The 14,162-nt window shown below is 43.4% G+C and overlaps 1 protein-coding gene across 15 annotated transcripts in view; it reads right to left on the bottom strand.

Annotated features, from left to right (window-relative positions):
- PDE4DIP (phosphodiesterase 4D interacting protein) overlaps positions 1–14,162 on the bottom strand; it is a 1,465,918-nt gene that overhangs the window by 344,156 nt on the left and 1,107,600 nt on the right. For all 15 annotated transcript variants that reach the window (XM_069641322.1, XM_069641325.1, XM_069641324.1 and 12 more), the window contains one exon: positions 7,222–7,410. In XM_069641322.1, coding sequence (XP_069497423.1) covers positions 7,222–7,410 — 189 coding nt within the window. The remainder of the gene's footprint in view (positions 1–7,221; positions 7,411–14,162) is intronic.

The following is a 14,162-nucleotide window of genomic DNA, read 5'->3' as shown; positions in this document are numbered from 1 at the left end:
GAGCAATGAGCTCTTCCCACCAACCACTGACAGTGTGAGAAGATTGCGTTGCTGTCATATACTTCATCCCCTCTACTCGGTCTTGCGCTTATCAAAACTTCTGCTTCTCCCATGTCCGATTACAGAGTGCCACTGCCAAAATTCTTGCACATTTCAAAGCCTCATTATGAATTTCCTGACTAATGTAGGATAGACCAAACAGGCTTTAGTGTTTTCACAAGCCATTTATGTCAGACAAGCCTCACATGGAACTGCCAGTGCCCTAACCATAAGTGCCTTTCAGTGTCAACAGCCTGTTGGGAAAGGCAGCTCATTGGGACAATAACCCTGCTGCAGAGATTATTGTGTAGCCTGTTAGTTCAAATCCTGTTAATAGGTGAATTATGAGTCTGCATCAGAGATATGCATTTAAGATCGACTTATCAAAAGGACTACTAAACGTTCAGTGATTAAGAACACACACACACACATTTCATCAGGGATGCTCTACTTGTAATGGCTCATAACACACAACTCATTAGGGCTGCTATGCTTGTAATGGCTCAGAACACACACCTCATCAGGGGTGCTATACCTGTGATGGCTCAGAACACACAGCTCTTCAGGACTGCTATACTTGTAATGGCCCAGAACACACAAATCATCAGGGCTGCTATACCTGTGATTGCTCAGAACACAACTCTTCATGGTCGCTGTGCTTGTAATGGCTCAGAGAACACACCACATCGGGGCTGCTATACCTGTGATGGCTCAGAACAGACATCTCATTTGGGCTGCTATACTTGTAATGGCTCAGACGAAGTACATCTCATTAGGACTTTATATATGTGTGTAATAACTCCGAATACACACTTCATCAGGGCTGCTATACCTGCGATGGCTCAGAAGTAGAACACGCACATCCCACGAGGACCACTATACTTGTAATGGCTCAGAACAGACATCTCATTTGGACTGCTATATTTGTAATGGCTCAGTAGAAGCACATCCCATGAGGACTGCTGTACTTGTAATGGCTCAGAACACACACCTCATCAGGACTGGGATACCTGCAATGGCTCAGGAGTAGAACACACACATCGCACGAGGACAACCATACTTGTAATGGCTCAGAACAGACATCTCATTTGGGCTGCTATTTGTGTAATGGGCCAGAAGAAGCACATCCCATGAGGACTGCTATACTTGTAATGGCTCAGAATACACACCTCGTCAGGACTGGGATAACTGCAATGGCTCAGGAGTAGAACACGCACATCCCACGAGGACCACTATACTTGTAATGTCTCAGAACAGACATCTCATCTGGACTGCTATATTTGTAATGGCTCAGTAGAAGCACATCCCATGAGGACTGCTATACTTGTAATGGCTCAGAACACACATCTCATATGGGCTCTTGTAATAGGCATACAGTGTTGGTAAGCATCTGCATTCAAGCAAGTGCTGCATCTGGTCAGACAAACCAAAGTCTATAATTCCCAGCCTAAGGGCCAAATGAAGGTTGCTGCCCCATGGCACGTCCAGAGCCGATGATCCAGCACCGAGTCAAGGCGTATCGGCGTATCGACGATCGAGTCGAGGTCCACTATGACCCCTGTCGAAGTTTTTTCAGAGCAGCTGAAGCTGGAAGGGGATATCTGATGAGGAATCTGCAGGAGAAAGGCAATCCATTGAAATATATTGGGTTTACCATTTTTAGTGTTCCAGTAGACAACATGAACCGGAAAGATGTTACAGACTTGAAGTTTCCAAAAAATGACAGTCTGGAAATGGGACAAAGTATCCCTTAGAAGCACTGTGATTGGCTAATGCAAGGGATGCTCACATCTCAGCATGCGATGCTTTATCGCTATTCCCTGCTGAGTAAAACTCTCCCACGCGTCGTGCGGAGGTGATGGCCACAGGAACGTTGTCTTCCACGACCATGCTGGAGAAGGAACAAGTTACTTACCTGTAACTGTTCTCCAGCATGGGTCTGCCATGGATTCACATGCAAACCCTCCCTCCTTCCCCTCTGCGGCTCTTCACTTGGTCATACTGCCACTTTACGTGCTACCAAATCTGAAGATGGCTGCCAGAGGAGGGGCTTAGGTAGAGGGCAGTCATTGGCTGGGGGCAGTATTACCCAGAGACCAGTAATTGGTTAACTGAAACTGATTTTTTCTTTACCGAGGATTTCCAGCCTGACGACGGGGAATATTCATGAGTATGTGAATCCATGCCAGACCCCATGCTGAAGAACTACAGCAATTCATAAGGAAATGTTAGCCAATATATGTCACAAATATAGAACTGAGGAAATGATTTCACACTTCACTTATAAAGGCCTATACAAGTCCAAGGTATGTACTTTATCCATTACAAAGGTAGATGCAATCTCAATTCTGGACACTCAACAAAGGGGGAACAATAGAAAGTAGGCATATTTAAGCTGTGTAAGCTGTCATATTAGAGGTGACACTATGAATGAACAGATGAAATGCAAGGAAATCGTAATTTAACATTTTGCAACATGCCATAATATTTTTGGTGAAGTCATTAGGTGCCCCTATAGTAAACCCTATACTAGAAAGTCTAAACAGGCCATTAAGAAAGGTTTGATGAGCACAAATCTGGCATAAACACAGGCAATAAAGTGTACACTTGCAGTTCCAAGTCCTCAAAGTTATATAGAAACATCAAATACTTGGAGATAGAAGTAAAAGACTCAAACAGAAAGAAGCCAGTTGATTTGAAAGTGCATCATTTTGCAGCTGTGGGGTTTGAATGTGTGCCTGTATTATTCATGGTGTTTGTGAACTGGAAGGTGTGCATTGTTAGTCAGGGAGCCGGCAATGAGCATGTGAATTATATATTTTTTGACACATTTCCACTTTCGATTGGGGGCTTTAAAGACATTTTTTAAAGTGTACTTTGTATTTCTTTTCTTGGGATACTTAAATACCAAAGTTGACTATATAGGATTTTGCAATAGTAGAATAAAGACTTTCTTTTCATGTTTACAGTTTTACAGTTTGTTCAGCATCATATAGTTTCTGGAGGCCAGTCACCACAGTGTATGTGCTTATGAGGATAGAACATTCGCTACAGGCAACAGGTCCAAAAGGCTATGTCCATGGATTATAACTCTATTTTGATGTTTGAAACAAATGATGAGCAGTCAAGAAGTCATTTGGACCCGTCTTTTTTATGCATGTGCATAATATGGATACCAGAGTGATCAAATAATCACTTCCTTTTGGTTGTACCATAGATTTACATCTGATGCGTAGCTGGAGTCTAGAAATAGGTTTTACTTGTGGCACTTACAATTTTGTTTATTAACAAAATATTAATTATACAAAAATTGAGCAATTGCCACGTCTTCAGATAAAGTGTGTTTCTTGACAAAATATATGACATTTTTTCTCATCCACAGTACTGGATGCCAGCAAAGGCTCATGACCAACCCCTCAAGTTTGCCTTCCCTCTTAAGCATGTAAAACCAAAACACGGAAGGACAACACAAGCTTCTGCAAGAAAGGGATGACACTTTTGGGAACCATCTTGGCAGAACGATATGAATGAAGGGTTTGTTAGAAGGCAATGTTTCCTGCTTGATCTTCGTCACTTTGTGACACTTGCCAGTGTGCACCAAGCTCTGATGGAAGATGCCTCAATTAAGAAAGGCTTGGATCTCCTTTAAACAAGCAGACCCTGTGAAACTTCATAGGTCTGGTACACTGTGCTTTTCAGGAGGGCAAGGAACTCTTGGGAAGAGACCAAATAATAATAACCTGGTCTGGAATATCCCTTGAGGTGTGTGACTACACTCAGAACCAGCTTTTATCTATAAGGAGCCATGCGTACAAACCCCTACAGCCCTATGCAGATCACTCACTCATTGTCCAATGGCCATTGTTACAGATCTCTACTTAATGGAGAGATGATATATTTATTAGACTTGGTACCAAGAGACCTTCAACAGAGCCTTGTGCAGGCTAAAGCCAATTAAAATGCAGCTATACAAAAAGTAAGTTTCCACATTGTGAATGGCAGACCTAAGCATATCTGGTACCTAGATATAGCAGATAAATTGGTAAATGCACATGCACAGCTATTTATTGTGCCACAGCTGAGGATGTGCTCAGTGTTTTCATTGGGATAGCTTTGGCTGCCTCCGCTATAATGGGTGGCTGGTCGGTGCCCGGTCACCCATTATGGATGAGCTACCCCTGGTAGGTGCATGGGGCATGACCGGTACAGGCCATGTCCTGCAGAATTAAGGGGATCTTGGTGGACCCCGGGGATGGGCCACATGCCATGCCCTAGAAACACTGTCAACTGGGTATGGTTCCAGGCCATAGTCTGCATGCCATGTCCAATGGTTGCAATGGGTGACTTGGTGGCACCTGGGACACTGTTGAAGGCCATGCCCAGTGGGAACTGTTGGTAGGTTAGAGCATATCACTAAAAAAAGAAAACGAAACAGAGAAAAAACTCTGTTTAAGGGGGTGTTATTATTGCAGGTCAAAAGAATGAAACCCAGCAAATTTGCTAGTTATGGTTTCTAAAGTAACTCAGTCACCAAAATGCACTGCTTACGATGCCACAAATGACATCACAATGGACAAGTCATAGTTCAGCAAAAAAAAGAGCCAAGGAAAAACGGTAGTAACTTGCACTGATTAAGGGGACTTTAAATATAATTTGTGGAGAACAGAAAAGAAAGCTCAAATAGATTGTTAAGATTATTTTTAAAGTCTGATTTGTTAGGTCAGTAAGCATGACCTATGAGACGTTATAAGACGAGGATGCTGTTTGCAGAGTTAAGGTTACTTTACGAATCATTAATACCACATTTGGGTGACTGTCACAATTGATGGCACCCTGTAATTAGGGCATGTATTCCCTCACTGGCCCCAACACCCTTTTAAAAAGCAGTCTGATCTCTTACCTGTTAATACTTGGGGATAAGCCGTGAAGCATGGATAAAGACACCAGTGGAAAAACGAATCATGAGGAGACCCTGCCTGAAGATGCCATGTTCTGGCCACCGCTAACTGCATCAAACTTCCCATTACCAGAGAATGAGAGACTTGTGCATGGTGCTCCCCTCCATTGATATGGCAGGATCAACCGATTCACAAGCCTTTGAGAATATTCTGCCTTCACAAAGCCATCCCTGCATGAATTCTACAGAAGATAAGCCAACCGACAGAGAGCACACATTGGCAACAGATAGCGCCTGAGGCCTGTGGCTGCTAACATGGAAGCGAATGTCATAAACCAGAATAATGTCCAAGTGGACATAGGTAATATGAGGATTACATTGCCTGGCCATCACTACACACCAACTGTGCCTTCAACCACTGGAGATGTACCTCACCGAACTGGACTATTATACCATACCCTAGTTTCAGCAGCTCTGAGCCTGCCAATATTTTTACTTGCTGCATACCTACCATTGGTGTTGATCTCCACATTTGCCGAAACCCAAGCTTTAGCCAGCTGCTGTTGGAAACTGCAGAAGCTATTCGATTTTGAAGTTCTTCTTACTGGACTCACCTTAGGAAGGTGACTGAGTGCTCATGAAGCAAGGTTCTACCTTTAGCCGTGGCAGTATCATAACTGTGACCATCCAATCAGAATCCTGTCCGTCTCTCAAACCATATCCTCTGGGAGAAAAAGCCCTTGTGTAAAAACAGGTCTTCTGATACCGATAAACTTGGTATTCTAACACATGGGTGACCACAGAATTTGAGGTTTTTCCTACCTAATAGGGCAAAGACATAAGAATGGACCTCAAACTTGATACTTTATTGACCTAAATTGGAATCAGCCAAAATGTTCGAAAAAAGATGACTGAATGTGTGATTTGGCCGAAAAGTTCAACGTGATGATTTGGTGCTGGGGGATGTGGTGGTGTCCCCCGCACCCTTGCTCACTATATTGTGAACAGGGTGTCTCCGGCAGCCGTCCTGAAGAAAAGATAAAAACAAACATAACAGAAAAACAAACGTACTCTGCGGCGCCGGTTCCCGATCACAGAAGTGAAAGGGAACAGGCGTTGCAGGGACACAGCGAGTCGGAAGCAAGGTAAGTAGGGGCATGGGGTGGTGGGTAGGGGTGTGTTGGGTGTGTGGGTGGACGTGTGGGCTAAGTCAGAAATGTTCAGAAGAGAAAAGACCGAAGGGTATTTAAAAAAAATTATCTTCGGTCTTTTCTCACATTTCCACCTCGGACTTTCAACCTCGATCTCCTAAATTACATTACTGTAGCCTGCACCAACACTTCTACCTACCTTTCACAAAATAATTTAATAGTTCTCTGTTCTGTAATTCCTTTGTTTCAAGAGATTATGTGTGTTTTACCACTTCTACGCACTGTAATAATAAGTGTTACTATAACCCGTTGAACTTTAGCAGTGTTCTTCCACTGGTTAATATAAAGGCAATACAAGATGGTACAGCCTGCATATCTTGTAGAGCCCACAGATTACCAACAGGGGAATGCTGCATCACTAACCTGGAGCTGCCACCACTTTCTCTCGCAACTATTTCTCCACCATGCTAGTCCACCCCTCCTCCTTTCCAGTGCCATTACTCCCGGTATCTTGTTCCTCCATCATTATCGGTCCTCCCTACCTACACCGTTGCATTAAGATCCCTTCCCACTCCATCCTCTGGCCATATGGCAGATTATGGGCCCTTACACCTGGTTAAATAACCTTGCGATGCTTGGGAATTTATCTCAGCCCTCGGTTGGGGCCTATAAAGCTTACTTAAAGACCAGTTGAATGGACCTCGGAAGAATGAAAAGCTAAATTTGTCCTGTTAGAATTCAAGTCAGTCCCCTGCAAGTTGAACACAGATGTCTGGGCAAGAACTTGTGAGCTTCCTACAGGCTTAAGATAATATACACAACCACATCCCCCCATACAGATACACATTTAACATTACAACTGTGAACATTTCCGACTTGTACGTCTTCTGAATTCTGTGTCCAACATCACCAACATTGATTTCATTTCTGGTAATACCAGGTATTTTCAGTAAGTTGGATAATTATGTAAAGAAAATACAAAGAACAAAGACGTTGCATAATTCTACTTAACTGTTAGCTATGCAACCCCCTTTCACAACATATAGAGACTATTGTTCACTCAACTGGGAGTCCTTTGGGAGTCAACATTTGAGAATAATCATTAATCATTGAATGTTCTGCTTATGATCTTACTGCAATAATGTCTTCTTTTTCTTCTAGAAGGGCACGAAGGCGGGTCAATTCATCTTGCTGGTTCAGAGAAGGAGGGTTATTCATTTCTGGAAAGCCAACCATTCTGGTGTCTTTTTGTGAAAACTCATCGGGGTTACATTTGCTGTCTCCACCTCTCTCTGTCTGAGCAATCTTTTCAGAGGCAATTTGCTAAAACAAAATGGCATACGACAATCATGGTTTGCTCACAGTGTGTCCCGTAGGAAATGAATGGTCTTGCCAACATTTATTTTTGAACTGGCAATTATAAGATAAATAGAAAAATAACAAATGTGCGCAATACTTTGAGGAAAACAAACAAATATTATTATGCAGAGTTGTGGCTAATGATAAGGTGTAGAGTTTCATTGTGTTCATATTGCTGTTTCAGGGCAGTACACTGTTAAGCTACATTAGGAAAGTTAGTTATTTGGAGATATGCATCACTCATCCTAAACCACATAACTTGGAAATGTACTTACACAAAATTAAGTTGCTTTAATTCAAAGACACTGGAACTAATATATTGATTTAATCTGTGTGGTAGGTCAGAAGGAAGAGACAGGCCAAAATGTACCATTTTCAAAAGGTTTACTGGAAAATAATAAAGAAAAGGTCTAACTTTCCGTATCGTAAGGGTTTCCCTATCTACCACAATTAAACTAGGGTGCTCGTCGTCAGGAATGAAGTCCAAAATCAAAACTCTGTCCTTCATCTGAAACGAACGTAGGCTGACCCTACCACTATTAATACAGTCCAAAAAAAAGGCCATGAGAATGACTCCCTTCTCCTGGATTGCTTCTCAGCAGTTCTCTATATGGGATCTTCAAATACTCTTTTGCCATCTCCCTTATTAATCCTTGCAGTTCTCTCAATGAGCTTTTCCAGGCCTTTGTATATTGATTCCTTCTTCTCTTCAGGCTCCTTTCTGAGCTTTCTCTAATTTTTGACTGCGTTTTTGAGAATGCGTTTTGCTTCACAACCTTTCCTTCTTCGTTAGGATACAAACACAGTTTCTCAGTCCAACCCTCTTTCCTTTTATTTATCCTCTCAGTGAGATATGTAGCTAGATTATCTGTTTGACTCTTGCTCTTCTTATGATCTTGCTATCCACTGGGACGAGTATGAGGACTCCCTGAATGATTCTTACTCTTCTGGTAATCTTGCCATTCACTGGGACGAGTGGGCTTCCTCCAATCGTTATATTTGGTTTACTTATTGGAGAGAATATCACTGTCCCTTTGTTACTCTACGCCTCGTTTGCTGGGTCTCCCGCTCTCCCAGTTACGTGTAATGTAACGGGTCTGCATCACTGGGTCGGCGTTCTCATTGTCGCCTTCGTATTCGGTCAGGACGTCTCTCCGGCTTTCTCTTGCCACTCTTCCAACATGCTTTGGTGTCCTACAGTGGTATCGGCAATGTAAGGGTTCTGCACTCACTTCCCCTCCACGCACCCAGATCTCTCCCTTGGTTCTCTCCTCAGGTTCTCCTTCCGTGAACAGACTCCCTCAGGTCAGGTCTTGGCGTACTGCCACTTCGGCACATCAATGTTAGTGCTCTTCTCCAGCCATGTTCGAGCGTCGTTCCTTGATTTGGGGTTTTGCTCAAATGTCTGCGACGGAAATGACTGTGTGAGAAAAGTACATTATACATAAATGTTCGTACATTTCTTATGCGGACATCACGCTATAACAACCCCAAATCCACACCCCCATGCCCGCCCACACCCCCACCCACATACTTAACCTTCATTGTGGCGTGCTGTGTCCCTGCGACGCTGGTTCCCTTTCACTTCCGTGATCAGGCACGGGTGCCGCAGGGTCTTTTCTTTCTTTTGAGCAGGGGTGTTGCGGTGGACACCCCTGCACCCTTTTTTTTCCAGTCAGGGTCAGCTGTGGGGGTGTCTCCCACAACCCCTGCTCACTATACTGCATGGCATAGTGAGCGGGGTGTTGCGCGGGACACCCCGGCAGCCTTTGTTTTTCTTTTTTTTACCTACCCCACCAAAAGACCTAATATACATACCACTAATAAGTTCAAACTTTTGGTAGTTTGAACATTTTGTGGTATGTATATTAGGTCTTTTGGTGGGGTAGGTAAATAGGATTTGTCCGAATCCGGGACTTTGACAGACTTCCTCCAGTCTGTCGTTTATGCCGCGTACTGCTGGTACTTCATCTCTGTAGCTGCTTCCGAGATTGTAAAGCAGTGTCTTTCTCAGCTTTCCAGCCTCCTCGATCCGGCTGGTTTGAAAATCTCGGGTCTCACTTTCTGGCTTACTTGGTCGTCCTCTTTCTACTACACACTGCTGGGGCTTCCCCTGCTTCTAAGGAAAGTCCTACCTTTGTGTTAGGGCCATGTTTGTGATAACTCCTTTTGGCTTCTTTGTCTCAGTGATTAACAGACATTCTTTATTACTCCTATGTTCTTACACTTCACAGTACCAGGTTGATATTTTTCTTCTGTCATCATATCACAATAACATATATAAGAGGAGTCCAGTTGTCTGTCAACTAATGGGGTGATACTGAGTTTTTGAGTTTAATCAGAAGGGAGTTCCTCATTGGAAAGGGAGACCTTATCCCCAAGATGGGAGCCTCTCCCTGGGGGTCCATCTTACCGCCACCCTAGAGGGAATGTTGTGTAGCGGGATCACCTCGTTAGCCTCACAGGAAGGGGCTCCGCTTGGGGGAAGTGACTGAATCCATCGATTCCTCACACTTTTCACAAATGATGATTAACACTGTTCAATGTTCTCTTATATTAAATGTAAACCTAGCACTGCATATTGAAGCACGTTCAATTGAGTACTTGCGCTTTCACTGAAAGCGATAAGTTACCTACACAGTTTACGTAGCACACAAAGCACACGCAACAGTGTCTTACCAAGCACCTCCAAAGGTTTTTATTTATAATAATTAACACTGTTGGACCCTCTAAGATATTAAAGGTTGCACACCCCAGACTATATTGCCAGCTAGGACTCCTGCAACCCAATTAAAATAATTATGGGGTTACTATTTATTTAATAAAATTCTGGAATTTGAGAAAGAGGGCTCAACTTCTTGCAATGGTCCCATCTCCACTCCTCCTTACCTCTGCTGGTTCAATAAATATAGAAAACTAAAATATTTCATGGTACTTGCTCAGAATTATTCATTTTAAATCTCTTTGCTCATATTGACCGCATTGCTGGCAGGATATATATCAAGCAATGCTTATTTCAATACAGAAATAGATAAATATAATGTAAATGTAATTATTAATGAAGCAATTACAAACATTTTCCCATTCCTACACCCTTGATTCTTGACATAAAAAATACATGATCTAGTATATTTAGATAGTATATGTACAAGGGCAATAGACAATAATTCATGCTACTCCTCACCACTTCCTACTTTCATATTGTCGAAGCAGAGGATAACAATTCAGTGCCAGTGAATATATTATGCGGTAATTAGTTACTTAAAAAGATCAACTAGTTTCACCGAGCAGTTACCCTTCTGAAACACTTCGGTCTCATTACGAGTTTGGCATTAAGTGGATAAAGTGGCGGTAACAGAATTATGTCCAATTTTAATACTATGCTGAACTGGAACTACCGCCACTTAACACTGTGCTGAATTATGCTTCCCAGAAAATTGGCGATAATTCCACTGGCAGAATTACTGCCAAGGCTAATACAGTCGGCAGAATTAACGCCAGAAACAAATAGTATTTCCACCGTATTTGTTGGTGTAGATTTCCTTTTGATTGAAATTCTCTGCACCTATGAGTCCACCAGCACTTTTGAAAGAACAGGAAGTGGGGGGAGGTAACCAAAACTACCCTGGTCTTTGTCCTGCAGTGTGTCTGCCACAAACCATTTTGAACTGGAAGGCTGTGTGATGGGTCAGAAATGTGAGGTGTACAACTTCAACTTTAGCCATTTTATTAAAAAAACAGGTTGTATAAACGCTTCACTATCCCTACCCTGACGAGGATTACTCTACCTAAAATAAACTAAAGGATATCTAACACTGACACGTATACAACAATCAAAACAAAAAGGAAATTTATGGCAATTCAACAACAATATATAACATATGACTAGGTTCCCAGTGTGATCAATGTCTCTTGTCACGGTCTCGGCGAACGTCCTTCTCCAGATCAAACTAAAGGTTTTCTCCACAGTTCAAAGGAAAAACAAGGAAATCCGGTTTAAGACAAAGTTCCAGTTCTTAAGTCCTCGCACTCAAGTTCACAAAGTTCTGTTTCAATAAAGCGTTTTGAGAGAAAATCCCAAGCTCTCACTCCTCCTGGTATAAGAACTGTCTCATATTTGCAGCAACAACAACTAACTTGGTCAGGATGGTTTACCACAATTTTAACTGCAGGAAGAACTGTAACTTTTCTTCAGCCAGCTTTCACCACTCTTCCCCAAATGTCACAACTCAACATGTTGTTTTCCATTAGTACCACTCTTCAGCACTTGCACCTTGTTCTACCTGCTTATTCTTTCACCAGGTTTCTTGTGAGCAATCACTTCTTGCCCTACGGATATACTCACCTACCAGCCTACTTCAACAACCGGAACAGAAAAGTGCTTCAATGGAAACTTCGAACTTAGAACAACCACCTCAATGTCTTCTTTGATATCAAAATGTTAACAGCTTTCAGGAAATAGAACATTCACATTGATCCATATTAGGAGTACATTGCAAACGATGCTCATCTCCCTCTGGATAGCTTCCTCCAGAAGAGCAGCCTATTTAGCTACCTTTCTTTACCTTCTGAATCAACAACAAAATAGTGGTCATGGTTAAAGTCTTTTCATACTTCGGGCTTGGCTGTGGCAATGTGAGTTTAGATCAGGCACATTCTTCTCAACATATGAGCAGCGCTTCCTACAACCCATGGGACTCGTATTACTTCCCTCTAGCTTTTGGCGATGCTTGATGCGCTCAATTTATACAGGTCTAGCTTCTTTTGGCTTTGGCATTGATTACCTGCCTTAGTTCTTAAAATGGTTTCCCGACCGGGTAGTTGGGATCTCCACAAACTCACAAAAGGAACATCACAGCTACTTTCACTAACCGTCACTTCAGTGGTTTTCTGAGAGATCGATACTCAATAAAAGCACCTCCGCCATTGACACGCAAACGACACGGCTGACTTTGCGTAGGCGAGCACCACTCGTCAGTGGGGCACTCATCGGGTATGCAGCTCTTGCTCGGTGCTCACTGGCCGTCAGCTTCTGTGGCTTCCCTGGACCTTGCAAACAGTTCCTCATCATTCGCACTCTCCACAACAACTCAGAGCTTCCCAAGCTCCTACAAATCTCCTGCACGACCCAGTCACTGGAGCTCTCTCTGCATTTTCCACCATGCTGACTTTTTGCTGCACAACCTCTGCAAGGGGGATAAAGAGAGGCACCAACCATCTCAGGACCCTTTGTGGCCCGGGCGTCTTCTCGGCCTACTAGACCCTCCTCCACCTGCAGACTCGGCCCGCATGGCTTACAGTGCTTTATCTGCTTCTGCCTCTCTGACTTGGTCTTCTCTACAGCCTGCACCTGAGGGGGCCATTTAAGCCTCCCAGTCTCCCTCAGGTGTGGACAATATCCACTTATTAACGGATTACTACAATTGTGTTCTTCTGCATGCCTCTTCCTCGTCCAAGTACTAAGGGAATTATAGGACTTGAAGTCCTGAACCACAAAGTTAGTTTTCTTACCTATTTTCTTTCTCAGGTTTTGGTCTCCATTTCTTATAACCTTTATCAAGGGAATGGTATACGAATCAGTCATCAGACTGGTTGGTAAAGAGGAATATGTGTTTTCAGATGAAACTTTAACATCCACAAAGCTCCTTCTCTCATGCTTTTGGGGGTTAGGGGAATTTTCAATTGTCCGAGTTCTCTGAATTTGAGAAAGATGTCCATCTGTTTTACTCATACACGGTTTCTGACTAATTCCACCCACACTAAGATGATTAACCCATGTAACAGAAAGATTATGGTGGCAACAAGCCATTATATATTGTGGGAGTGGAAAAAGGTCTCCTTCAAAAGAAGGCAAATACTGTGTCTGATCCCCTGGATTCCTCTCACATCCATGAGCCTTTTCTACTCCCAAGTGATCTTCCCACAGAGCATCACCCTCAGGTCAGGATCAGGAAGTGTCTGCCTTGCCCAGGCCAACTAGGAGGAGACTTAAGCAGGGATTCAGTGAGGATCCATAAGATTTACATGGAAAGCTTTAATGGTGATCGGTGGGCTCAGCCAGTTTTCTTGCAAAAAAGAAGAGGGTCCTGGAGCTGAACCTCAGATTCGAACACTGAAATGAAGATCCAAAGAGGAATTCAAAGGACGTTCCAGTAACTTCCGAGCGACTATCATAGCCGTTGAGTGACTGACTGCTGAAGACCTGATCCCGAATTCGGAGCATCCAGCAATTTCTCTTGATAACTTCCACCCCTGGAATGGTGGGCCGAACCCAGCTCAAGGCCATCTGCATTTTGCACCATACCACGAAGAGCTGCAACCTTCCTGGGCTGCAAACTCCCAATACCCTGGGACCTGTACCATTTGATGTGCAATGCCTAGTGAAGTGCGGTTTCGGCTGGAATCTTATGGGCATCCTTCTGGACCTCCAATGACACTTTTCCGCTCCTAGACGTCCCCTCAGCTGAGTCATGGACTGAGAACCGAAGAGTAGTCTACCGGACGAAAACTGTTGCTGACCCGAAGCCTATTAAGGGCTCCAAAGCACCAGTGCCGCTCAGATCCACTGCTGGGTGTTCCACTGCACGAGTGCATCCGTCTGTTCCCAACAAAGTTCCTTCTGCCACCCCGGCCAGGAAATCCAAACCAGGGACACCTGTTGCCTCACCTTGGGGACATTCCTGCTGCAACAATTTCTACATTGAAAAGGTACTGTC

The sequence above is a fragment of the Ambystoma mexicanum genome, chromosome 1q (assembly GCF_040938575.1).
Source record: "Ambystoma mexicanum isolate Mex_15411 chromosome 1q, UKY_AmexF1_1, whole genome shotgun sequence".
Taxonomy (NCBI): Eukaryota; Metazoa; Chordata; class Amphibia; order Caudata; family Ambystomatidae; genus Ambystoma; species Ambystoma mexicanum.
This window is presented reverse-complemented; position numbering and strand designations above follow the sequence as displayed.